At 57.0% G+C, this 26,653-nt stretch overlaps 1 protein-coding gene across 22 annotated transcripts in view; it reads left to right on the forward strand.

Moving 5' to 3' along the window:
- The window catches only part of CACNA1G (calcium voltage-gated channel subunit alpha1 G), a 63,599-nt gene extending 37,220 nt beyond the window's left edge, over positions 1-26,379 (forward strand). For 3 of the 22 annotated variants that reach the window (XM_079133492.1, XM_079133509.1, XM_079133507.1), the window contains 22 exons: positions 365-796; positions 1,647-1,747; positions 1,932-2,055; positions 3,773-3,841; positions 3,997-4,181; positions 5,517-5,643; positions 7,240-7,365; positions 8,169-8,258; positions 8,981-9,194; positions 11,232-11,285; positions 15,942-16,093; positions 16,920-17,029; positions 17,745-17,878; positions 18,129-18,199; positions 18,331-18,409; positions 18,496-18,617; positions 18,997-19,350; positions 20,039-20,182; positions 21,877-22,011; positions 23,429-23,606; positions 23,920-24,089; positions 25,322-26,379. In XM_079133492.1, coding sequence (XP_078989618.1) covers positions 365-796; positions 1,647-1,747; positions 1,932-2,055; positions 3,773-3,841; positions 3,997-4,181; positions 5,517-5,643; positions 7,240-7,365; positions 8,169-8,258; positions 8,981-9,194; positions 11,232-11,285; positions 15,942-16,093; positions 16,920-17,029; positions 17,745-17,878; positions 18,129-18,199; positions 18,331-18,409; positions 18,496-18,617; positions 18,997-19,350; positions 20,039-20,182; positions 21,877-22,011; positions 23,429-23,606; positions 23,920-24,089; positions 25,322-26,053 — 3,903 coding nt within the window. In that variant the 3' untranslated portion in view covers positions 26,054-26,379. The remainder of the gene's footprint in view (positions 1-364; positions 797-1,646; positions 1,748-1,931; positions 2,056-3,772; positions 3,842-3,996; positions 4,182-5,516; positions 5,644-7,239; positions 7,366-8,168; positions 8,259-8,980; positions 9,195-11,231; positions 11,286-15,941; positions 16,094-16,919; positions 17,030-17,744; positions 17,879-18,128; positions 18,200-18,330; positions 18,410-18,495; positions 18,618-18,996; positions 19,351-20,038; positions 20,183-21,876; positions 22,012-23,428; positions 23,607-23,919; positions 24,090-25,321) is intronic. The other 19 variants (XM_079133498.1, XM_079133502.1, XM_079133505.1 and 16 more) reach the window with 11 other exon arrangements.
- The last annotated feature ends 274 nt before the right edge of the window (positions 26,380-26,653 follow it).

Consider the following 26,653-nt stretch of genomic DNA (forward strand, 5'->3'; position numbering starts at 1 on the left):
GAGTGTCTCCTTTTGAGAAATGTCTACTCTGGCCCTCTGCCCTTTATTTTAATCGGGTTATTTTCTTGCCATTGAGTCGTTTGAGTTTCTTCTCACTATGATTTTCTACTGCCTCTCACCAATGATAATACTTCTCTTACCAACTAAATGAAGAACAAATGTTATTGCCTTATTGGCTTTAGCTGTGGAGGCACAGGGAGGTTTAAGAACTTGCCCCAGGTCGTGCAGCCGAATGGGGTGAGCCCTGGTCTGAGAGCAGGCTCCTGCTCACACCTCTACACCCGGTGTCACAACAGGGAGGATCATAGGAGAGGAGTGCGTGTGAAGTGACCGTAACTGAGGCCACTCCTCTGCTCACCCCCAGCCCAGTGCCCGCAGCTCTCCACACAGCCCCTGGAGCGCAGCAAGCAGCTGGACCAGCAGGCGCTCCAGCCGGAACAGCCTTGGCCGCGCCCCCAGCCTGAAGCGGAGGAGCCCAAGTGGGGAGCGGAGGTCCCTGTTGTCTGGGGAGGGCCGGGAGAGCCAGGATGAGGAGGAGAGCTCGGAAGAGGAGCGGGCCAGTCCAGCGGGCAGTGACCGTCCCCACAGGGGCTCCCTGGAGCGGGAAGCCAAGAGCTCCTTTGACCTGCCGGACACCCTGCAAGTGCCGGGCTTGCACCGCACAGCCAGCGGGCGCAGCTCCGCCTCCGAGCACCAGGACTGCAATGGCAAGTCGGCTTCTGGGCGCCTGGCCCAGGCCCTGCAGCCCGACGACCCTCCACTGGATGGGGATGATGGTGATGACGAGGGCAACCTGGTGAGGCCCCATGTGCACAGTGACCCCTCACCCGACCTCTAGAGAGGGCAACTGCGCCTGGCCTGGCGGGGTGTGTGCTACCATTCCAAGCCAGAGGGGTCTCAAGAGGTGCCTTGCCCTGGAAGCTGAGCTGGCCTCTCAGCAGCCCCTTTTGTCCTTCTGCCACCCCGCTGAGCCCCAGGTCCTTGTCATGCCCGGGACTGCGGCTCTGCCGTCCTTGGTGGATATGAATGGTTTCAGGCAGATGTGTATGAATCTTTCATGGCCCTCCCCCTGTGACTCAGAAAGACCCATCACTCATCCCTCTAAACTGATGTCCCCCCTCCCGTTCTCTTTTCTCATCTGGTCCTGATCACAAGCCTTGATTTCCAGCCTGTTCCTACCCATCCACCCTCCCCCAACTCCTCGTCAGCCACTGTACCCTGGGGATGGATGGGCACCGGGACTCGGGTGCAGGGTTAGCGCGTGAGGAAAAGGGTCAATGTCTCCTCTGCCCAGGTGTGTCTGAACAGGCAGCTGGGAGGAGCGCAGTGTGGAATAATCCATGGGCTTCCAAGCCCAGAGGGAGGGAAGGAGGAGGGCAGGCAGGGGGCTGGGTTGGAGGCAGGGTAGGGAGAGTGGAGCACCTCAGGAAGGGGTGCAGGGGAGGAAGGGGAGACAGAGAAGGGGGCAGTGCCCAGGGGAGCGGGACTCACAGAGCTTAGGGGGAGACTGGATATAGTTTAGTAATGAGGGAAGAGAAGCAAGGCAGAGGGCTGGGCCAGAGGTGGGGGTGCGGACCAGATGCTGCTGAGGAGTGGGGGGCACCCGGGAGGTCTGCTCCTGCTCACGCTCCAGTGCTATTCCGCAGAGCAAAGGGGAGAGACTCCGAGCCTGGATCCGAGCCCGGCTCCCTGCCTGCTGCCGCGAGCGTGATTCCTGGTCTGCCTACATCTTCCCTCCTCAGTCGAGGTAGGTCGGGAGTGCCGGCCTGAGCTCCTGCCTGCAGTGCTACCCAGGGGTACTAGAAGTAGCTCCTGCCTTGGGAGTGTGAGTGAAAGGCCTGGGGGCCAGGTGGCTTCCATCTGGCAGAGCGCTCAGGGCTGGGGGCTGCAGGCGCCACTCCCCCCCAGACTTTGCCTTTGTCCTGGAACAGGTTCCGCCTCCTGTGTCACCGGATCATCACCCACAAGATGTTCGACCATGTGGTCCTGGTCATCATCTTCCTCAACTGCATCACCATTGCCATGGAGCGCCCCAAAATCGACCCCCACAGCGCTGTGAGTCACTGGAGCTGTAAACACGGCTCCTAAGTCCTGCTCCGTGCCAGGCTCCTCCTGGGTTAGCGCTCAGAACACGCAAGAGAGGCGAGGCCCACCGGCCTGCCCAGGGCCACACGTTCCCGATGGAGAGAGCCAGCACTCTCCATGGGTCTCGCGGGCTCCAGCCCTTGCTCCTGGCCCTGCCCCCAAGATGCCTCCTGTGCTCTCCCTACCTCAGTTTCCCCTCTGTTGGCACAGCGCCCAGCTGGGTGCTCCACCACACCCCGGGCTGTGACAGACAGCATGTTCCGAGCCAGAGGCTTGGGAGGCACATGTGTGAGTTCCACAGAACTGAGACTGGTCCTGCGTGGGCCGAGTGGCCTTGCTCCCAGCCAAGGGTCTTAGTTTCCTCTGTGATTGGTGCGTTGCTGTACCAGGTGATGCAGAGCGGGACAGGTGGTCTGCCAGGTCACAAGCAAGTAGGTTTTCTGGGGCTGGAGGGGGGATGTTGGTCACTCCTGCTTGGCTGTGAACCTATTGGTCCTTCTCAGAACTGCGGCCTGAGTACAGGACATGCTGCCTGGGGCCTCCTGCTTTCGGATAGGCCCAGCTGGTTCTGGGAGTTGTCTCTCCCTCACCTGGCATCAGAGTCCCTCCTCACTGCCAACAATTCTGGTCCCAGGAGCGTGGGTTGAGGGTGGCCCTCTTCCCCTCATGGCATTTTGCAGGGGCTTGGAGGTCATCAGAGGTCCTCCTCGCCCCTCCTGGCTGCCACCCACATCACCGTTTGAGGATTTCGCTACTGTCGAGGCTTCTGTTTTCCATTAGGGTGGGCTCCTGTCAGGCCAGAATGGGGATGCAGGGAGCCTGAGGAATGGAGGGCCCAGCCTAGGGCCCAGGACTAGGCAGACGAGGGAGTACCAGCACCAGGGACCCCCTTCCTGGGCTGGTCACACGCCCTCCTTCCCCGCCTCCTGCCCAAAGGCCCTGCAGGGAGCTCCCTGTCACCATCTCCCCACCTTCCCACTCGCTTCTCCTTCTCCAGCTGGGTCACTGCCTGCTCCTCTCCTTTCCTACTCTCTCTTCTACACTCTCTCATGCTCCCAGCTCCCTGCCCCCGCGGCTGCCTCCTTTCTTGCACCTCTCTGCCTCTCTACCTCTCTGCACCCCTTTCTTGGCCACCAGGAATGGTCTTAGACACCGTGACAGGCATGGGTAATGCCAGGGCAGTGGGGGCCGATGCCCAGCATAAATATGGTTCCTGGGGATTCATAGTCCGTACCCAGGTACCCAGATTTCCTGCGGCTCTGTTTCTGGGGCACACAGCAGGAAAGCAAGTGAGAAGGATGGGATGGCAGGCAGGGGTCAGAGATCAAGTTAACTCCTGCCCCAGTTTAAAGGAAGGAATGGGAGAATTGGACCTGGGATTTGGGACTTGAACGATAGCACTGTGGTGCAGAGTCCCCCTCTGGGCTATGTGGTGGGGGAGATTCTGTTCAAGGGCAGGGGCAAGACTGTCTACAGAGCTCCAAGTGAGGTCAGGACCTGGTGTTGGCTGTATGCAAGAGATGGACAGAGACAGACAGACAAACAGAATCGTGTGGGAGACTGTGTTGTTGGGGAGGGTGGGGTCATCCTTCTGCATCAAATGTTTGAAGCAGCTTTTGGCTTCTGTGTAGAGAGAGCAGACCTGGCCCACGGAAGGGGGTTCATGGTGCCCCCTTCTCTCCTGCAGGAACGCATCTTCCTGACCCTCTCCAATTACATCTTCACCGCCGTCTTTCTGGCTGAAATGACAGTGAAGGTGATGGGGATCGGCGTTGGTTTGGGCCCTCTGGTTCCTGGTGGGCGTGGAGACAGTGGAACTTGCTGAGGGTGGGAGGGTTGGCCACAGCGGAGGGCAGGATTGGGGACCACTGGGAGGGTGGCTGGTGACAGCGATGCGGTGGCGGTCCCCAGGTGGTGGCGCTGGGCTGGTGCTTCGGGGAGCAGGCGTACCTGCGCAGCAGCTGGAATGTGCTCGATGGGCTGCTGGTGCTCATCTCCGTCATCGACATCCTGGTGTCCATGGTCTCTGACAGCGGCACCAAGATCCTGGGCATGCTGAGGGTGCTGCGGCTGCTGCGGACCCTGCGCCCACTCAGGTGACCGCCCCCCACCAGAAGAGTCCACACTCCCCTCCCTAGCAATGCCTTCTCCTCAGGGGCACCTCTAACAACCAGTAACCCCTCAATGGAACAAAAGCCCTCATGTGCCCTGCCTCCTGTCTGTGACCCCACAGGTAATCCCACGTCCCACCCCCCAGACAACAGATTTTGACCTTGGTACCAGGCACAGTGGTGCATGTCTGTAATCCCAGCAATTTGGGAGACTGAGGCAAGAGGATCACAAGTTCAAGGCTAGCCTCAGCAACTTGCAAGGCCCTAGGCAACTTAGCATCTCTCAAAAAAAAATTTTTTTTTCAAAATTTTTTAAATTTTAAAAAGGACTAGGGATGTAGTTCAGTGGTAGAGTGCCCCTGTGTCCAATCCCTAGTGCCAAAAAAATTAAATAAATATGTAAATATACATATACACATGTTCAATATATAAATATATAATTATATATGTATACATATATATATAGTTTTTATATATATATATATATATATATAATTATATATATGGCCTTGGTAATTTCCCTCCAAGACACACCCGCTCTTTTCTTTACTCTCCCCTCTCCAATGTGACACACTCCTCAGGGCCACTTTCTGTGACAGGAGGAGCCATGACTCCATTCTTTTTAGGGGCATGATATAAGGGACCATCGGCAGGTCCTCCATGGCCTCCAGCTGAAGCCCTCCCTTAAATAGTCCCCTCGGGTGATGCTCCATTTCTTCCCCTGAGGTGACACCTCCCTCTTGCTGGCTTTCTGAACCTCTATACCTCTCAGGGGTCACCCCACACACACCCAGGTAACATTTCTTCTGGCAGCCAGTCTGCCCTCTCAACGCCCCCCGATCCGGCAGTCACCACCCTTCAACTGGAGCTCTTCCTCCGCGGGAAGGCGCTGACTTAATAGTGATGCTTTCCTGTGATAGCCCACCTCGCCCTCTTTCCTGCCTGCCTGCCTCTCTGAGCTGGTGTCCTGGGCCCTCCACAATACACTGCGTCCCTAGGCAATGGAACCCCTCCCTCCAGTTGAGTCCTCCACACTCCCAGCCTGATCAAGGAATATACTGGACATCCTGGGAATGGAGGTGGAAATGTGGGCAGGGGGTGTCTGCAGCCTGTTTGGAGAGATGGCGGGTGGGGATCCTTAGGGCAGGGATCCCTTGTAAAGAAGACTCTACTCTGCACAGTGAGCTGAAAGCAGAGCTCTTCCCTCTACCAGAGCCCAGTGAGCCAAGGTTGGGAGTGGGGGACACAGTCCTAGCAGGGCAAGGGATAAGGGGTGTCCAGCCTGGCAGCCTCTCTCACCACAGCCTCTCCTCTCCCCAGGGTAATCAGCCGAGCCCAGGGGCTGAAGCTGGTGGTGGAGACGCTGATGTCCTCTCTGAAGCCCATCGGCAACATCGTGGTCATCTGTTGTGCCTTCTTCATCATTTTTGGCATCCTGGGGGTGCAGGTGTGCGGGGCTCTGTCTGCAAAAGCCTGAGGAGTGCCCCTCACCTTGGCCCCAGGGTTCTGGGTTTCAAGTTGCTTCCACCATCATTCCAAAAAGGAATAAACCGGAACCCTTCCCTCCAGGCCCCAGGCCTCAGGCCCCTTGGTCTCCTGGGCATTTTGCAGAAAACTGAGAACCCAGAAGAGGGCCCCAAAGGGGTCCAGCCTCAGAGAGGCTTCAAGACCCTGGTAGCTGCAGGCTCCTGTCCCTGGCTCCTGGCGCACTTGAGCTTGCAGACGCTGGCTGGCCCAGGTCTACTCTGGGATCTCCTCCCTTCCTTCCCGGCTTCAGCAGGGCGGGCTGCATGCCAGGCCCGGGGATCCAGGGCCCAGACAGCTGGGCCAGGTTAGCAGCGTGCTGGCAAGCAGGCGGGTGCAGACCCCAGACAAGGCAGGAAGTGGGGCTGCTGGGGAAACCTGGCTTCTGGCCCAGGGAGGAAACTTGGCTTCAGAGGAGAAAGAGCCAGAGCTGCCTGCAGGATCCATCAGACACCTCTGGGGACCAGGGAGCCCCTCCGCCCCGTCTTTGTCTTCCAGTGTTCCCCCTTCCAGCTGCAGGGTAGACAGCTGGCTGTTGGGGCAGCATGGGAGCTCCTGGGTGGCTAACACCCCTCCCCCTCCCTTCTTTCTTTGGCTTCCCAGGATGTCCACTGTGCCCTGGGGAGGGGCTGTTCCCTGCTTTCCTAGAAGTTCTCCAGCCTCAGGGATCAGGCTGCCTTTGCCAAAACTGTGCTGAGCCTCTCTGCCTGACCCCAACCCCCACACAGCCCAGTGCCTTCCCCCCCTCCCCACTTCCCAGTCTCCTTGGCTTAGGAAAGTCAACCATTGTTGAGTCCATCCCTGGGACTCTTCCGTGGCTCCAGGTCTGTCCCAAGTAGCTGGTCCAGGCTCCTGATCCTCCTTTCCCTCAAATCCCTTCCCTCCCAGCAGTCATGGTGTGGTGTACACTGCAATGAGGGTGAGCTTCCCAGACAGGCCAGGGTTCAAGCCCCCTTTCTGCCATCTACTGGTTATATGACCTTAGTGAGTGAATTAATGCCCCTGAGCCTCAATTTTTCTCATCTGTAAAATGGAACCGATCATCCCTACTCCCTCCGCCATTGTTACTATGAGATTAAAATACCTAACCCTGCGGTCCTCAAACCTGGGTGTGCATCAGAATCACCGAGGCAGCTTGGTAAAAGATTGCTGGCCCTGCCCCCCAGCAGTGTGGTTGATTCAGTAGGTCTGGGGGGTCCCCGTGAGAGGGAGCATTTCTAACATGTTCTCAGGTGATGCTAACGGGGCCCCCTCTTGAAGCAGCACTGACTTAGCCTTGGTAGAAGAGAAATGACTGTCCCCCACTTCTACCCTGTCTTCCCCTCTCTAGGAACAGGAAGGGGGTGACTGCAGGGGAAGTTTCCATCAAGGACCCTGACTTGACTGACCCCAGAGTGGAGCGCCCCCAGGGTGTTCTCAGAGCCTGTAGGCCCCAGGGCCGGGGTGGGGATGGGGCAGGGAGTCCTGGCTTCCGGAGTCACAGCTCACTTCTTCCTGTCCTTGGCATTTGTGTATTTAGCTCTTCAAAGGGAAGTTCTTCGTGTGCCAGGGGGAGGACACCAGGAACATCACCAACAAGTCTGACTGTGCCGAGGCGAGTTACCGGTGGGTCCGGCACAAGTACAACTTCGACAACCTGGGCCAGGTGAGCCCCAGGCTCTGAGGTGGGGAGGTGGGAGAGGAGAGGGGGGGAACCAAGTCCATGCTGATTGATACACGTTGACTTGATGAAGGTGGGCAACCCCACCATCAAGAGACCAGCCCCAGCTGTCTAGCCATCAGCAGGTCATAAAGCTCAGTCCATCCTACATGCCCCAGTGAGTAAGCACACAAGGGTCATTTCCAAAGATACAGAAATGGAGGCTCAGAGAGGGTGAGGGACTCACTCAGGGCCACCATGCTGCAAGGCACATTAGAAAGCACACGTAAGGTTGGTGACAGGTATGAATCCCCGCACCATGGCCGTCAGCTCAGTGACCTTACAGGGCCTCAGTTTCACCATCTGGCGAGTGAGTCATAATAGTATCTCCATGGGGCCAGTAGTCTGGGTATAATGCAAGGTATACATTTGTTCACATGGTCAGTTCCCACGTTGTCAGACAACTTCTTTTCACTCCTCAGAAAAGGAAACGTAGACAATGAAATAGCTCATTCAGTTTTTCTGATTTGTTTCCCAGACCCCTACTGGTTTTTGTTTTGGGATTCCCAGGGTCCTGGGGTCCCTCACCCTACCTGGCTGAGGTCAGAGTCTGTGGTCATCTCTCGTGGCTTTGGACCAGCCGTGAACCCCTGGGACTGAGAGTTCGCCTGAGTCCTGGACCTCTCAAGGGCTGGGAAACCCCACGCTGCTTCCAAGAGGTGCTTTGGTGGCAGATGGGATGATTCAGTCACACATTCTGGATTTCAAATGACCTGTCTCCTTCTCCGCTTCATCCCTTCCTCCCCCAGGCCCTGATGTCCCTGTTTGTGCTGGCCTCTAAGGATGGTTGGGTAGACATCATGTATGACGGGCTGGATGCTGTGGGTGTGGACCAGCAGGTAAGATGGCAAGAGCCATCTTTGGGCTTAGGTCGTTCAACCTGGGCTGACACAGCATAGAGATGTAGGCACTAAACAGGAAGAACATGCCATCACAGAGGTACCATGTTGCCAGGCACAGTAATCCCACTATAATCCCAGTGGCTCAGGAGGCTGAGACAGGAGGATCACAAGTTTGAGGTCAGCCATGCAAGACCCTGTCTCCAAAAGGGGGTGGGGGGCTTCAGCTATAACTCAGTGGTAGAGTGCCCCTGGTTCAATCCCTAGTACCTAAAAAAAACAAAAAGCATAGCATCTTACACAGAGGCTGTAACTGGTGGCACGTGGGCCAAATCTGGGCATGGGGCAGGCTTTATGGGCCTGCCAATACATTTACAATTCTTTGAATTAGTGGTGAACACTTAGAAATTGGTGAATTTGACATGAAAATCCAGATTGGGGTCTACCCAGGAAAAGTTTGAAGGTCTAGGAATACTGGGATTGCACTCTCTTGGGACAAGAGCCATTTGGAACAAAGAAGCAGCTTATGGATGAGGAATATATGTTCTCCTTTGCTGCAGTTCCCGCCCGTCCCTACTGCCTAGCGTCAGACCCACAAGATCACTCCCATCTCCTGTCAGGTCCTGGAGCTATTGAGTTTGCAGGAGCCCAGGCTGCGGCAGCATCTGAAACCATTCACTCTTGACCTAATGTCTCCACCTGTCTTTCTGGCTCCCTGCCAGCCGATCATGAACCACAACCCCTGGATGCTGCTCTACTTCATCTCGTTCCTGCTCATTGTGGCCTTCTTTGTCCTGAATATGTTTGTGGGCGTGGTGGTGGAGAACTTCCACAAGTGTCGGCAGCACCAGGAGGAGGAAGAGGCCCGGCGGCGGGAGGAGAAGCGTCTTAAGAGACTGGAGAAAAAGAGAAGGAGTAAGGAGAAGCAGATGGCCGGTCGGTAGTCTTTCCACATCTCTCTGGGTCGTGCTTGACCTTGGCCTTGCGACTGCGGGGAGCTGGGGGCTGGGGCTGGGGGCAGGGAGCTATTCCCACCCCCTTCCTCACCCCCTTGCCCCAGTAGCATGTCTGCCTTTAGAATCGCATGAAGCAATCCAGGTCAGCCCCGTGGGGGAGGGGAGCTGCCTCTCCCTCGGGGGGCTTCCTAGGTCTCCGCCTCATACTTCCCAGAGGATGCCAGGTGGGGATTGACGCATGGCCTCTCAGCTCCACTCAGAGAAGCCCCAGGGAAAGGGAACCTCACGCTGCGTTGCCCTGTGCCAGTGTTCAGCAACCCAGGGAATGGCCCAGATGCCAGCCCCCGTCCATCCAGGGTTGCCCGGCAAGCACTGTGACCCCATATCTGCCCACTGTCGGTAGCGGCTGAGCAAGGGATTGGCAGAACCTGCAAAGGGACAACAGCTGAGAGAGAACCCCAGACCCTCTCCCTCCTTATCTCCAACAAAGCCTGATGGTTGGTGGTTTGTTTGTTTTTTCCAAAACAAAAAACTCACCCTGAGCCCGGCACAGTGGCACACACCTATAGTACCAGCAACTTGGGAGGCCGAGGCAGGAGGAGCGCAAGTTCAAAGCCAGCCTCAGCAACTTAGCCAGGCCCTAAGCAACTCAGCGAGACCCTGTCTCAAAATAAAAAGTAGAAAGGCCTGGGGATGTTGCTCAGTGGTTAAGCATCCCTGGGTTCAATTCCCGGTACAAAAAGAAAAAAGAAAAAAGAAACACCCTGGTTCAGAAAAGGCCTGGGGTCACAGGATATCTAAATTCATCTCTGGCCTTAGACCCCTCAGTCCTTCACCTGTGCCCCCAGCATCTCTTGGATGGAGTAGATGAGGCCACATGCCATCCCTCCTCATGCTCTAACGCCCTGGGCAGGCTGAGACTAAGCAAAAAGACACACAGAGTCCAGAAAGAACGTGAGAGAAGCAGCTGGCATGAGCCACTTGGTTTCTGGCATCTCCAGGTGCGTGTGCACCTGGCTCCACATCTTCGGGGCTCCTGCCTGTCTGGAACTTCATAATCTCCGAGCCTCTCTCTCTCGCAGCCCACGTCTCTCCACGTGCCTTTCTGTGTGGGTTTCTAAGCCTTTGTCTGTCTGTGTGTGTCTATCCCTGTTTGGTCTGTGGGTTTCCCTCCTCTCCACCTTCTCACACACCATCTTCCTTCTGCCGATAAGATGCGTGCAGTGCCCTGAGTTTTCCCCTGGGTGTGTGGAAATGTGAGTACCACCAAATGAGTTAGGAGCTAGGTGCCCCTGCTGCCCCTCTGCCCTCGGCTTCATCTCCCGCTGCCTGCAGCAGGCACCAGGAGGAGCAGCAGGATTGTGGGAATCGCCAAGGAGGGTGCGGGGTGGACAGGGACAGTGCTGTCCGTGAGAGGAGAAAGTGGAGGGGACACAGGCCTCTGGGTAGCCGTGGACAGTGCAGTTCTCTGTGTCTCCTGTCTATCCAGCAGCCCGCAAGGCCCCTGCCTAGCTCCTGGGTAGGGGTTTGGTCTCAGCCTCCCTGTGGAGTCTGCAGCTGAGCAGGTGTACTGTCCCCAACACCACGCTCCCACCCCTGCACCGTTGCCCACACCCCTTGCAGCAGGCTATCTCAGCAGGGCCTTGGCAGATGGAATTCTTTCAGCAGGAGGCACTTGTGGCCCCTGCCCAGCCAGCTGGCTCCCCTTCAGGGGTCTGTAACTATTCAGGTGCTGAGTCCATGGTGCAGGAGTGGACATCTGTTCCGATGACAGGCTGCCTGTACCTCCCAGAGCTTCCCCACCCCTGTGACCATGTGAGCCAGCTCAGTCGCTTGTCTTCCTCGAGTACCCTGTGCCCCAAGTTTGGGGCTGGATATTCAGAAAAGCCGCCCATGCTCAGTGCACCCCATTTGTAGGCAGAGTGAGGGTCGGAGCTAAGGGGGAGCGAGCTGCTGAGGGGCCCTGCCCAGCGCACCTGGTCCGGTCAATGACCAATGTCGTGTTTCGTTCTTTTAGATCTAATGCTGGACGATGTAATTGCTTCCGGCAGCTCAGCCAGCGCTGCGTCAGGTACTGCGTCTGGGGTGTGGGTTCATGCGTGTGGGGACATGCTCTTTGCTCCCTCTCCATGGCTCATTGACTTATCCTCTGGGGTGAAAGGCTGAGGGTCCCTGGGGCCACTAAGAGGGCAGGGGCTGAAGCGCCAGGTCACATCACCCCAATCATCCCGCAGTCATCCTGTAGGCCGTGTTAGGCTGGGTGGGAGGCCAGGAGGGCCAGGGCGCACCCCTGGCTCCACTAGTTCTTGGAGGACCCACCTCCTCTGCAGAGGTTCCAAGGCCCACGGCCCAGCTGGCCACTGCCTCCTCGCTCTGCCCCCTGCCTGCTCTCACCGTTGGATGATTAGAGCTGCAAATCTCTCCCATTTCCTTTTGTCTGAAGGGGAAACTTTGATCCAAGGGAGCAGGATGAGAGGAGCAGAGAGGGGAAGGGTTTGTTTTAAAAATGTAATGATGAATAATTGAGCAGACTCATTAATAGTCAAGTGATCACGGTGGCCACGTCATGGCTACAAACAGCAAGACTTGAGACTCAAAAGCCTGAGTTAGCCACAAGTTTCTCCACAAAAGGCCAAAGGTTTGGGCCTAAGTCAAGTCCTTATGCCTAAGAACTGTGTGTCTGGGAAGGACTCAGCACCACCTGTCCTCCCCTGGTACCTGAATTTCCTGGTCTTCCTCTTAACAGTCCCCAGATGGAGGTTCAGGGTTTGGAGGATCAGAGGGTCTGTGACAGGGCTGTGGGGCCTCATCACACCCCCTGATGTTTCTACCTGGTGGCTCCCAAGCTGTTTGTCCCTGTGACCACGCCCTTATCATCTTCTTATCCTCCTGCAGACCTCACCTTTTTAAAGGCCGTCTCTGAAGTTAAGAGCACTCCAATAAAGACTTTGTTTTACCATTTTTACTAATCAAAGGCGCATCTAATTGCTAATCAGAGCTTCTGAGCTGCAGAAGGTTACACATTGAACGATGGCATAAAAAGGACCATTTTGCCTTTAAATTGGTCTGTGGGGTCTTAACATAGGCAAACATGTGGTTTCTTTAAAATCTTTAGAAATATTGAAGAGACAGAAAGGACCCCAACATGGCTGCTGAGGACTTGGGACTTCAGTCTGGGAACCATTGACTATACAGGTCTCCATTCTGCCCCACTGCCTGACTCAGGCAGGTGCCAGACTAGTGGGTGGTGAACTGCAGGGTCAGGGTGACCTCTGAGCCTCCATGTGGTAGGTCATCCCTGAGGCCTTTAGCAGGTTCACGTCTCCTGTTCCATGTTGCTGAGCTACAGTGGTTCAGCCTTGGGAGACCCTCTCTCTGGGGGCTCAGTAGTCTCCTGCTGGTTTGCGTCTGAATTGCTAGGGTCCCTGAGCTCTTTGTCAGGCCATTTTGCTACCCCTCACGTGTTAAGGAATGGAGGGAAGGTGGGAAGAAGTGGTCTTCAGCTTTTCCCCAGTGGGTTCACCTGGGCTATGAACTCAAGTATAAACACATTCGTGCTCACCCCACAATACCACCCTAGCACAGGGAGGGCTGCTGAGGCTTCTCCTCCAAGGGGGTTGTCCCATGAATCAATACGGCCCCAAGACCTGTCTCACCTGCTCCATGGTGAACACTGCGGTTGTTCTCCCCCGTATCCCCATCCTGGGACCTTCTTCCCTGTTTCTGTTGGCACATGCATTACTTTCCCTGACCATTAGAACCCAGAGACCCTAAATAGGGAGAACCCTATAGTCGTAACCCGCTTCCTGGTTCCATGGGTTTTATACCAGAGCTTTTCAATGTGCATAAGAATCACCTGGAGTGTGTTAACATATTCCTGGGCTCCGCCCCAGAAGCTCTCCTCCAGTGTTCTGGGTTCTGCCCTCCTAATCAGCTCCCAGGTACTGATGTATTGGCCTACCTACTTGGATGACAGCGACAAAGTTGGACTGCTGGGAATCAAACAAGTACAGGGTCACCTCCCTGCTAGAACCGCCCCCACCCCACCCTGGGCTGCTCCCAGCAGGAGGGGCCACCAGACACAGGGAAAGGCAGAAGGGAGAGTCTGATTATCAGGAAATGGGCCTGACCAGATCCTGGGTCTGGAGGGAGGGAACGGACTGGGGCCGCTGGGTGATCAGGCCAGCCCCAGTGACCACTCGGCCTCCAGCACCAGCACTGCTCGCCTTGTCCCCTTACCTGCAGCATCCACCTCCACTCACCATCTCCTTCCACCAGGCTGGGACCCACTGACGCCGAGGCGTGGCCTCTGCCAAGAGGGGCCTGTATCCCTGAAGTCACCCCTGCATTCCGCCTACTCCATGCCACTGTCCTTTGCAGACCCTCTGTCCCAGCTGTGCCTTGGTCTCCCAGTGACCCCTACTAATTCATTGTACCCGTTGCTGTCACTCACAGCCTTGCAGCCCCTCCTCCACCCTCCTCCCTCCCTGCCTCTGACTGGAACCCTTCTCCCTACCGTTGGACTCTGGTATTTTCTCTGCCTGAAGCAGCTCATACTGGTGGGAGGCCGGGAGATGAGGCCATGGGTCTGGCCGGAAGCGTGGGTCCTGCAGGCTTGCACCTCAGTCTGCTGAACAACTCACTTTCCGCTGGGCTCCTTCTTTCCCTCCACAGCAAAAGGGCTGCCTGGGGAAGGCCAGTCAGAATGGCCGGGTGCTTTAGTGGGGCGGTTCCAGCCACCTCAGCACTTGCAGGTCTGGGGAGGAGCTGGGGTGGAGGGGCATTCATACACACCTCGGGGACCTGGAACGTGTCACTATAAGCAAAGGCGCATACCCGACTGTGGCCCTTTTCGAGGGTCCCTGGCTGAATCCAAGCCCATCCACCACTCAGACTCCTAGTGGAGTGGGTGGTAGGCCTGGGCCTGCCTCTGCAGTCAGGTGGGACTGCAGGGGAGGGGGACCTCTCCCTTCCCGCCTCCCCTCCACATTGTCTCAACTAATAATGGGGCTAATAAGGAGTCACTTTTTCTAACCTAATTGTATTCAAACATTTTAGTTAATTCTCCATTCATATTTTAGCATAATGGGATCCGGGTGCTCTCGGCATTTATGGAGATTAATGCAGAGAAAGAGTTCCGGCTGCTAAGGCGACTAGCGCCCTCTGGTTCCCATGGTACTGAAGGAAGGAAGGAAGGAAGAGGCCTGGCTGGCCCGACCACCCTCCACAATCGGGTGTGGATGACCTGTGGCCTCACAGTGTCCCCTGCCCCAGGCCTCTCCACCCCTACACTCCTGGGGATCAGGAAGGCCACCTGAGCAAACAAAGCCCTACTGGCTGGCACTCCTCTGAAAACAGAAAGATGGTCTGTGTACCCCTAAGGCACACCCGACCTTATTGGGGTCTCTCTGCCCCTGGTTATCCACACCTCAAGGCCGATGTGGAGAGGGGCCGGGTGGGCCTGGAGCTGTGCATCCCAAGAGGCTGGACATGCCACTCCTGGGCACTCTTCTTCCTTTGGCCTTGGGTGGGAGCCCACCCCAGGCCACACCCTGCCTCAGTTTACCTCTCTGTTAAGTGTTCCTCTGCATGGGAAAGGACAATTATATCTGAGCTGGCCTGGGCTTAAAGCTTCCTGCTGCCCCTGAGCCAGCCCGCCCTTGGCACAGGCCTCAGAGGCTGCAGCCCTTGCTGGCTGGCTTCTGCCGGAGACCTTCTGAGAGGGGAAGAGCTGTCTGGGACCTGAGGCTGCCCCATGCCTCCCTGTGGGGGGGTCTCTTCCTTCTTAACTTCCCAGGAGACCAATCTCTTGGCATTCTCCGGATAACATGTGTCCCACTTGGCTTGGCCCTCCCTCTGTACCTGGAGGTGGGGACCCCTGTGATCTCCTGCCCCCAGATTTATTGCCTGCTTAGCAGGCTAACCTGGCATTGTGATTTTTATAATTAAGTGGTTTGCTAATTACAAGAGAAACCTTATGCCTGTGACAGATCTCAGACAGTGCTTCCAGCCCAGCCTGCGGTTCTTGCTGCCCCAACACCCAGGGCAGGTTAGGCACTGCCTCATTAGAAACTGGGTGAGTCCGTTGGGGGCCCTCCCAGCTTGAGTCTGGGATGGAGCAGAGCCCTGTGGCCTCCCCTGGGTTCTCCCCGCTTGGGGGTGTGGGCGGCCTCGGCCCTGCTCCCTGGAAACCCCATGGTAGGTCAGTGCAGCCAGCCAAGAAGATGTCCAATTTCCAATCTCCGGCTCTATCTGCAAATCCCAGCTCTGGGTAATCTCCCCTGCTCCGTAGGGGCTGAGCTTGGAGAAGGCACAAGAGCCTTGGCCTCTGTTGCTGGAGCTCCCTCTGAGCTCACTAAGACCGGGTGCATTTCATCTTGCCACCTGACCTCGCTGCAAACAGTCAGGGGCCTTCTAAGGGGCTGTTGGCTTTGGAGGCTGCCTTTTGGGAGGGCTCACCTGGTGTCTAATGTAGGTGGGGCGCTCTGCATGTCCTGACCCGTCCTGCCCCTGACTGTAGCCAGTAGAACAGAAAGATGCTTGGAGGGGGACATGCCAAGAAGGCTGTCCCCCCTCCCCCGGGGCAATGAGGGGAGGGCAAGGACGCTGATGACACTGGAATGTTTCAGCTCTGGCGTTCAAGGCTGGCGACTGGGAGGGGCTGCGGGTGGCGGGGTGCCGGGGGCAGGGGCCTGATGCTCGTTCCACTCTTTCCCCTGCCCTACAGAAGCCCAGTGCAAACCCTACTATTCCGACTACTCCCGCTTCCGGCTTCTTGTCCACCACTTGTGCACCAGCCACTACCTGGACCTTTTCATCACCGGCGTCATCGGGCTGAATGTGGTCACAATGGCCATGGAGCATTACCAGCAGCCCCAGGTAAGAGGGAGTGTCCAGCCAAGGCCCCCTCCTCCAGCCTTGGGACCCCCAACTGAGGCCAGCACAGTGTGAGCCAGGGCGTCTGTGTCAGGTAAGTGCAGGGCAGTAACCCTGCAGTAACCTTTGTAGGTGGGCATCATCTGTGTTGTATAGATGAGGACACAGAGGCTCAGAGGAGTTAGCTGGCTTAACAGCTAAAAAACAGAAGACCTGGTTTCTTCTCCGGCAAATTTTTATTGACTGTCTCCTAGGTGCTGGACTCTGGTTCTTTGAAGGTAAAGAAAGTAGCCTGGTGCCTGCCCATCTCCAGTTAGATTCTAGGGAATGGCCAGATCCAAAACTTACCTGGGATCCTGCCATATCTCCAGTCATCTCCGTCAGCTGCCCCCCCAGCCCTCAGTTTCCCCATCTGTAAAAAAGGAGCTTGAATCAGTGATGCATAAGCCCTTCTGGCCTAGCATTCTGTGTCTTCTTTTTTTTTTTTTTTTTTTTTTTTTTCCGGGGGGGGGGGTGCTGGGGATAGAACCCAGGGCCTTGTGCTTACAAGGCGAGCACTCTACCATCTGAGCTATCTCCCCAGCCCCGCATTCTGTGTCTTCTGGCACCTTGCGTGAGGTCTTCTCTTCACCTCTCAAGGAGAGAAATTCTTTAGCGCAAGATTTGTATCATTCACATGAATGAGGACCCTACTCTCTCCTGGGGTGGTGGCCAGGGTGGAAACAGGGAAGATAGGTCGCCTTAGCCTCATCTTGTGTCTCAGTCACTCTGTCTCCCAGTATCAGCCCTGAGCCTAAAGAGACCCTACCTCTTGCCCCTTTACTACCAGATCCTGGATGAGGCTCTGAAAATCTGCAACTACATCTTCACTGTCATCTTTGTCTTGGAATCTGTTTTCAAACTTGTGGCCTTTGGCTTCCGACGGTTCTTCCAGGACAGGTAACAGAGAAGAGAGGTTTGGGAGAGTTCTGGGGTTGTGGATAGGAGTGTGTCTCCTAGAAAAATACTAAGGATTTAGTGCCTGGAGACCCTTCTTAAGTCCTGGGGTCCAGTCCCTACCCGGGGACTGCTGGTGGTGTTGGTGATGGGGAGCATCCAGGGCCAGGGAGATGGGATGGGATTTAACAGGACAAGGCTTAGAGGTCATGGGCAACTAGAAATTGATGTACCCTTAGTCTGGGGCCTAAGGGTAGAGAGTCTGGAGACAGATTGCCTGCACTGGATTCACATCCTAGTTCCACCACTTAATTGCTGGTAATACTGGGTAAGTTACTTTATCTGTCTGTGCCTCAGTTTTCTTATCTGTAAAATGGTAATAATAATAATATCCACATCAGAGTGGTAAGATTCTGAATTCCTGTTTATAAAGTCCTTTAAACTGTGCTTGGCCCAGAGTAAATGTGATATAAGTGCTAAATAAGAAAGAGCATATGAATAAAAATGAAAAGCAAAGGCCCTGGAGCTCAAGACTAGCCCTACCAGTACCTCCAGCTGACTGTGTGGCCTTAGATAAAGCTGTGTCCTTTCTCTGCAGCAGGGGAGGCTGGACCAGCTGATCCCTGCCCTCTTCCAGCCCTGACCCTCAGTGCCACAACTGCGCCTTCCCCCACAACCCCCTTCCCCCACTCAGGGAGCTGTGTCCTGGGCTTTCCAGGTGGAACCAGCTGGACCTGGCCATTGTGCTGCTGTCCATCATGGGCATCACGCTGGAGGAGATCGAGGTCAATGCCTCCTTGCCTATCAACCCCACCATCATCCGCATCATGAGGGTGCTGCGCATCGCCCGAGGTTGGTCCTGGCTGTCTGGCCACACACCTGCCCTCCCAGAGGGAGAGAGCAAGGGTCTGATTTGAGGATGGCTGTGGGTTCCCAGGGGTCTTTCTCCCAGCCTCTTCAGCCAGCCTCTTCCAGGTCAAGGGCAGGCTGGCTGGACAGGTTGGCCATCCTGCCAGCCCCTGCCCCAGCCCTGGCCCTGGTTCCACCAGCTGTGTGGCCAGAGACCCAGAGGGGCCGCTCATGACATTATCCTGTTCTGTAGTGCTGAAGCTGCTGAAGATGGCTGTGGGCATGCGGGCGCTGCTGGACACGGTGATGCAGGCCCTGCCCCAGGTAGCTGGGAGGCAGGGTGGGAGGGAAGGGTCCTCTTCGGGAGGAGGAAGTGCCCTCCAAAGGGGCGGGGGCCCGGGAAGCTGACTGGGAGCTCCGGCAGCACCTTCTCCATTTCTTTTCCTCTTTTCCAGGTGGGGAATCTGGGACTTCTCTTCATGTTATTGTTTTTCATCTTTGCAGCTCTGGGCGTGGAGCTTTTTGGAGACCTGGGTGAGTCAGGGTGGAGGAGCCAGGGCTGGAGACCGAGGGGCTCCTGGGCTGGCGTGGACCTCATTTCCCTCTCCCTCCTTCCCCAGAGTGTGATGAGACACACCCTTGTGAGGGCCTGGGCCGGCATGCCACCTTCCGTAACTTTGGCATGGCCTTTCTGACCCTCTTCCGAGTCTCCACAGGTGACAACTGGAATGGCATCATGAAGGTGAGAGCCCACCCGAATCGGGGCCCCTTCCAGGGCTGGCTCGGCCACCAAGGAGGCAGCCCAGTTTTTGAGCCAAGATTCCTTAGGAGGATGAATTGGCCATGAATTAAAAAGCATGTGCCCCTCTGTCCCCCGCCCCCACCCCCGCCACACACCCCAGTTGCCAGAAGGCTCTGGAACTCCCTCTCCCCAGGACATGCTCTGACTCACACTTCCCCAGGCAGATCTAATGTTCTTCTGTCCCCAGGACACTGCGACTCCTTCCTCCTCCCGTTCCTTCTCCTCCTTCAATGCTCTGTGACAATGATGACCTGGTTTTCTGCGATGGGCTCCATCCACTGTCTTCCCCGGCCTCACGCCTCTGTCCTGCCTCCCCCAGGACACCCTCCGGGACTGTGACCAGGAGTCCACCTGCTACAACACGGTCATCTCACCCATCTACTTCGTGTCCTTCGTGCTCACGGCCCAGTTCGTGCTGGTCAACGTGGTGATCGCCGTGCTGATGAAGCACCTTGAGGAGAGCAACAAGGAGGCCAAGGAGGAGGCCGAGCTGGAGGCCGAGCTGGAGCTGGAGATGAAGACCCTGAGCCCACAGCCCCACTCCCCGCTCGGCAGCCCCTTCCTCTGGCCTGGGGTTGAGGGCCCTGACAGCCCTGACAGCCCTAAGCCTGGGGTTCCACACACTGCGGCCCACGCAGGGGCAGCCTTCCACTTCTCTCTCGAGCACCCCACGGTGAGCCAGCAGCACCCCTGAGAGAGCAGGCGGGCATGGGGCAGGAGCAGGGTGGGGAGGACCAGCCAGGGGCTCAGTGGGTGGTGGACAGGGAACCAGCAGACCCTAGAGCACCTCCTAGCTCCTTCTGCCTCTCCTGCCTGGATACTGAGGGGCCATCAGGCACCTGCCCCTCCCCACACAGGGCTACCCACACTGGTCGCACAGGGCCACCCTCAGCAAAGCCAGTTATGCTGGCTCATCATTCCCCGTTCCTTCAGCCTGGTGTGGCCTCCCCTTCCTGGCTCTTAGGTTCAAGGCTAAGTTTTCTGTTTCCTTCCTGTCTCTTTCTTACCCCTGCCTGACTGCCAAACCTCTTTCCCACTCACGCTTTCACCTACCTGGTTCCTTTCCACCTCCGTCCTTGCCCCCTCCCTCCCTCTCCCCCTCATGGGCCCTGCTCATCTGCCATCTCCCTTCTCTTCTTCCTCTTCTTCCACATCTTCCCTCTTCTCTGCACCTTCCTCTTCCTTCCTCTCTTTGTTGCTGTGTGTGTGTACATGTGTGTGTGCGCGCGTGCCTGTTGGGTGGGTCTCACCTCCTCTCTCTTTCTGTGCCCTCGTCAACCCTGCCACTGACACTTCCCATTACTGCCCTCTGACCCCTGTCCCCTGGCTCTCCGGCTCCCCTTCTGGGCTGGTCCTCCCAGGATAGACAGCTGTTTGACACCATCTCCCTGCTGATCCAGGGCTCCCTGGAAGGGGAGCTGAAGATGATGGATGAGCTGGCAGGCCCAGGGGGCCAGCCCTCTGCCTTCCCTTCCGCCCCCAGCCCGGGTGGCTCCAACCCACAGGTTACTGTGCCCTGTGCTGTGCCCCCTCCCCTGACTGTGCCAAGCTGTGCCATGCTGTGCTGTGCTTCTGGGGCAGCTGGGGTGTTGCCTGCCCACTGGATAGCTGGAGAAAGAGCAGCCGTAGGGCCTCAGTTGAATGTCAGGCCTGGCAGGAGGCGTCAGGGTGCTTCCAGGCTGAGCAAGCTCTGGAGCAGCCTTGGAAGGTAGGAGGCTGAGGTTACCCTTCCAAGGGAGAAGGATGGGTGGAGGACAGGCCTGGAGGGGAGCTTTGTAAGTAAGAATCTGGAAGAGAAGAGGGACCTTAGGGGTAGAGGGACTGAGGTGCCAGGCCCAGGTGAGGAGGGCTTCTGGGATAGTGGAGGGTGGCCATAGGTGGCATGCCCTAAGCCAGGGCCTGTTTCTTCTCCCTTGTCCAATACCCACCCGTCCTTTGGTGGCTTTTTAAACTGTGGAGCCCATTTGGCATGATGAGTGATGTCAGTAGCCAGTGATTTCTGTCCTAAGGGAATGGAGGTGGAGGCTGGGACTTTGGCATGAAATAGGAGTTGGCTCTGTCCCTGAGCCCAGCTCCTTCCCACCCTGCCACAGGTTCTTCTTCCCTAGGCCCATCTCATCCTGATCCTCTGCTTTCTGGGCCCCTCCCACTCTCCTCTCTTCCCCTTGGCCAAAGGCCCCACCATCCCTCCCCCACATCAGGGGCTGCAGACCTGGCAAGCATCAAGTAAAGACAGAAAAAGCATAGTCTGCACAGGTTCTGCTAGGTAGAGGGGTCAGCAGGCAGGTTCCCAGAAAGCCTTTAGCCTGATCCAGAGAAATGATTGTCACATGGTAAGAGCCCGTGCCTCTTGTTGAGATTCTGTCTCAGACCTGGCAATGACCTAGAATAATCAGTGTGAATGTAAGTCCCTTCCCCAGGCCTCCCACCCTGAAGAAGCCTCACAGGAGAGGTGGTGGGAGAAGGGGCTTTGATGGGCAGGTGATCCTCCCCACCCCTCCCTCAGCATCCCATAGCCCCTGAGGTTTCCTGCAGATCCCCGCTGGGCCAGCCAGATGGTGTGGCAGCCCATCAAGGGTGCCTGCTTCAGGCTGGCTGGGAGAGCACCTCCCGGGACCCAAGATAAAGAGGGCGGGCAGGCTGCAGGCAGGCAGAGGAGGCCCCCGTGAGGGGAGAAGCCAGATCTGGGGGCAGGCCAAGTCCTGCCAGGCTTTTGGAAGCAAAGAGAATAGGCAGAAAACAGCCATCAGATTGGCAGCATTGTCCCAGTGCCCCCCACGCTGCTCTGTCTGCGCAGAGAGGAGACAGGCTTTGCTGGCCTTTCTTCTTCCCCCCCCCCCCCCCCCCCCCCCGTACCGTCTTTATAAGAGTTGAAACCCTCGCTCCTCCCTGCTCCCTCTCTGGGTAGTGGCAGCGTGGGAGGGGGCTGCTCAGGTGCCTGGGGTGTCTTTGGAACGTGTTTCTGTGTCTCTTGGCTTTGTCCTTGTTTGCTCTAGCTCTTTGGTGCCTGTGCAGCCTCTCTGATCAGAGCCGGGGACTGAAGTGGGTGAGGGGAGGCGCTGTCCATTTATTTGGGAAAGGGGTGGGAAGCGAGATGGGATGCCTCCCGCTGCTTTGTGGAAAAGGGAAGTGGGGGCTGAGAGTGTGCCGATTGCGCGCTGGCTAGTTTCTCATGCCTGATCATCTCTCTCCTGTCTAGATCCCTCTAGCTGAGATGGAGGCTCTGTCTCTGACGTCAGAGATTGTGTCTGAACCGTCCTGCTCTCTAGCTCTGACGGATGACTCTTTGCCTGATGACACTCACACACTCTTACTTAGTGCCCCGGAGAGCAATGTACATGCACACACCCCTCGCGCTCCCCCAGCCGGGGCTGGGCTGGCTACAGGGCTCCAGATCCTCTGCTCACTGTGCCACCAGGCCCCACCCAGAGATGTCTACCTACAGGCACTCGGTGCCCCAGCTTTTGCTGGCATGAGGTCTTTTAGATCCCTCGCTGGGATAAGGAAATTAGATAAGCTGAAACTGAGGCCTTGCCCAGAGGGGCACGGGGCAGCAGTTGTGAAAGGGTTACCTCAGGAGTGACACAGCCCCAAAGAGAAGTGGCCTCGGAGCCAGCCTCTATATTTGGAGCCCCTGTGCAGGCCAGCCCTCCCCTCCCTGCACCCGCTTCCACCTCCCCCCACATGAGACGGTCACCACCACAAAGTGGGTGAGAGCCACATCTCTGCTGCTACCACCATGCCCTTCTTCACCTGGGGGCTGTTCCTGTCTCCTTTGTCACTGTCCCTGTGTGTCCCTGCGTCCTCGCCAAACCCCACAGGGGGGCTTCTTTGTGTTTTGATAATTTCTCCACCCTTCCCCAGCTCTCTGTCCCCCTCTGTGAGCAGCCCCCTCCTCCCAGCTTCTCCCGCCCTGTTGTCAGAGCAGGGTCCAGCTGGGGCAGGGCCCGGAACCACAGGCTGGGGGGCCCCCAGGGGTCTAGGGTGACTGACTGAAGTGGGGCCTGGGGCTGAGAACCAGCCTCGCCCTACTGAGCCTGTGTGATTGACTGACTGGGTTCGCATGAGAACAGGAACTAAGAACCAGAGGTCCAGGGGCAAGGGAGTCACGAGGGGTAGAGAGACTCCCTAAAAGCAAACCCTGAGCACCTCCAGCTGCGGCCCAAAGCTGTTTGAAATAGATGCTACTCCTGCCCCAGTCTGTCCACTGAGCGGGGAACTAAGTCCAATACTACCAAGGCTTGGCCACCCCACCCCAGAGTCCACTGGTTAAAACAGGGGCAGGATATCAGGCTGTGATGTGTCCCTCACATTCATTTGTCATTTAACCCATCTGAACCCAGCTCAAGCCCACCCTCTCTAGACCCCAGGGCTCCTTTCAGAGCCTCTCGGTGGGGTCTTTAGAAGGCACTCTGGGATCACCTGCGGGACGGGGGTGCTGGGGGCTGCTCTTCCTTCTCAGATACCTCTTTACTCTTCAACCATCCCCACCTGGAGGCTGGCAGGTGATGCCATGTGCACATTTGGGGATTTTTCCCACCCTTTCCTCCCTGTGTGTGGAGGGTTCATCATGTGTCTCCCCCTCCCTCCCCCTCCCCCCACCCCGCACTCATGCCCATCACCACCTTGTCTTGGGAGGGGACTGGGGAGTGGGCCTGGTGGGGTGGGGGGCTGGTTTCTGTTGTCCAGGTCTGCCTCAGGTGGCAAACCCAAGTGCCCCTCTCTCACTCCCCTCCCGGCCCCTATTACAGATGGAGCCCAACCCTGAGGAGGTACCTGTCACACTGGGATCAGACTTGTTGACTGTGAGGAAGTCTGGGGTCAGCCGGACGCACTCTCTGCCCAATGACAGCTACATGTGCCGGGATGGGAGCGCCGCTGAGGGGCCCCCAGGACACAGGGGCTGGGGACTCCCCAAAGCCCAGTCAGGTACCAGGGCTGGGGCAGGCTGGCTTGGCTCATACAGGGAGGCCCCCACCTTGCCCAAGCCCAGTCCTGACCTGGAGGGTCATCGAGGCAACAAGAGGTCTCTCCTACCTGGCAGCCCCTAGCCTGAAGGGGGACACCTAGCCCCTGCCCAAGGGAGGCCCCAGCCTGAGGGCAGTAGCTTTCAACCCAGGATGGTAAGGGTCCAGGTGCGGGGAGTCTGATAGGGAAGGAATGGTGGAGGGGAGGTTGCCTCTCTCCTCTTTGCTTCCTCCTCACCTCCTCCTCGCCTCTCCCCTGTTCCCGCCCCCCACAGGCTCCATCTTATCTGTTCACTCCCAGCCAGCAGACACCACCTACATCCTGCAGCTTCCTAAAGATGTACCCCATCTGCTCCAGCCTCACAGTGCCCCCACCTGGGGCACCATCCCTAAACTGCCCCCTCCGGCTCGTTCCCCTTTGGCTCAGAGGCCACTCAGGCGCCAGGTGAGCAGGTGTGGAGGGCCAGGCCTGGACCTGGGGGCTGGACTCTATGCTGGGAATTCTAGGCTGTTGATGACAACTAGGGTTGACACTTCCATTCTTCCAGCAAACATTAATTATTTGCCAACGATATGCCAGGCTCAGTCCTAGGTAACAGGAACACAATACTGAGCAAAGCAGAAGTGGCCTATGGCCTCTTGGAGTTTGCACTTTCCCTTGTTTCACTGAGGAGGCCCTGGAGACCAGAGGCGGGCCACGGCTTCCCAGGAGCACACAGGCATACATCGGAGGAGACAGAACCCAAGTCTCAGGGCTCCCTTTCCCGCCCGGAGCTGCCTCCCTATGCTTCGTACTTCAGACTGAGCTAAAGGGCATGAAGCAGTTTCAAGTGTCTTCACTTTTCGCCAAGCCTGGGACACATTTGGGCACCTCCCCAAACCCACACTCTAGGGGCACAGGGCAGAGAATAATGTAGCCAGGTGGGGCTTGCACGCCCTGCCTGTGGCCATGGCTATGGCCCACACCTGGTTGTGTGCCCTCATACTTGAGCATAGACACAGATGAATCTGTTCAGTGCCATGCACTTGGGGAGCAGGCGCGGTCCCTGTCCATGCCACGGTGCTCACTGAGCAGCCTCTGGGTGCCAGGCACCAGGGACACAGCCCAGCCCTCTGGGCTTACTGCCTAATTGTGGAGATACATGCCATCGGATTATTGCAACAAGAGATCCCAGATGTGTCACTCATGTGGGGTGAAATGGGGAGCAAAGAAGAGGAAGGGGGTTGGTTTTACTTGGAGTAGAGACTGTCAGGACTGTTTTGATTTTTTTGTCAGGACTGCTTGCCAATCAGGGGATTCAAGGCCAAAGGGATAGCATGGGCAAAGGCTGGGAGGCAGAAAGGAGCCAACTGGGGAGCACAGCTGGCCCAAGTGCTTTCTTGCTTCCCAGGGGTGCAGGGCTGCACAGAGCTATTTCTATAGGCTTAGTGGGGGGAGAGGGGCAGGGAATAGAGGAGGGGAGATAGATTTGGGGGTTGAAGGGGAGGCATGGTGAACCAGAGGTCAGATGGCACATGGCCCCCATGCCCCAATAAAAGCAGCTACTGATCCCTCTGCTTGTGGGGGGGTCCTATAGCTGCACTGGTCAGGGGATATCCCGCTTGACAGGAGGGACAAGGGACAGTCCACGTTGGGGAGAAAACCCCTGGCTTGAGCCCTCCACCCACCCATTACAGGCAGCAATAAGGACTGATTCCTTGGACGTGCAGGGCCTGGGCAGCCAGGAAGACCTGCTGTCGGAGGTGAGTGGGGCCCCCCCACCTCTGGCCCGGTCCTCCTCCTTCTGGGGCCAGTCCAGCATCCAGGTGCAGCAGCATTCCCGCATTCAAAGCAAGATCTCGAAGCACATGCCCCTGCCAGCCCTTTGCCCAGGCCCAGAATCCAACCAGAGCAAGGGCCCTCCGGAGACCAGAAGCAGCTTAGAGCTGGACACAGAACTGAGCTGGATTTCAGGAGACCTGCTGCCCCTCGGCAGCCAGGAGCCCCTATCCACACGGGACTTAAAGAAGTGCTACAGTGTGGAGTCCCAGAGTGGCCGGCGACGGCCTGCATCCTGGCTGGATGAACAGAGGAGACACTCCATCGCGGTCAGCTGCCTGGACAGTGGCTCCCAACCCCACCTGGGCCCAAGCCCCTCGACCCTCGGGGGTCAGCCTCTTGGGGGCCCTGGGAGCCGGCCCAAGAAAAAACTCAGCCCACCCAGTATCTCCATAGACCCCCCGGAGATCCACAGCCCACGGCCCCCACCTAGCCCTGGTGTCTGCCTGCGGAGGCGGGCTCCATCCAGTGACTCCAAGGATCCCTCGGCCTCTGGCCTCCCTGACAGCATGGCTGCCTCACCCTCCCCAAAGAAAGATGTGCTGAGTCTCTCCGGTTTGTCCTCTGACCCGGCAGACCTGGACCCCTGAGTCTCACCTGCTCTCTCACTCACCTTTCTCCATTGGGTGCGAATCCTAGCTCCTCCTCCTGGGCCGTATTCCTGAAAAAGTCCCATAGAGACACCAAGGAGGTGCTCCTGCCTGCCTCCATGGCTCTGGGTACCTGCAAGCAGGACTTCCAGAGTCCAAAGCCGCAGCCCTGGCGACTTGGCTCCAGGCAGAGAGAAAGAGAGAGAGAGAGAGAGAGATGCCCAGCACGGCGAGGTTCCAGACACCAGGAGCTGTTGGGAGAAAGCAATACGTTTGTGCAGAATCTCTATGTATATTCTATTTTATTAAATTAATTGAATCTAGTATATGTGGGATGTACGACATTTTGTGACTGAAGAGACTTGTTTCCTTCTACTTTTATGTGTCTCAGAATATTTTTGAGGCGAAGGCGTCTGTCTCTTGGCTATTTTAACCTAAAATAACCAGTCTAGTTATATTCCCTCTTCTTGCAAAGCACAAGCTGGGACCGAGAGTGCATCATAGCCCCGACGGTGACCCATCTTCAGCGGAGAGCGAGAACCATTTTGGAAACTGTAATGTAACTTATTTTCTCCTTTAATCTCGTCATCATTTTCTGTA

The sequence above is a fragment of the Sciurus vulgaris genome, assembly GCF_902686455.1.
Source record: "Sciurus vulgaris genome assembly, chromosome: 3".
In the NCBI taxonomy this organism is placed as follows: domain Eukaryota; kingdom Metazoa; phylum Chordata; class Mammalia; order Rodentia; family Sciuridae; genus Sciurus; species Sciurus vulgaris.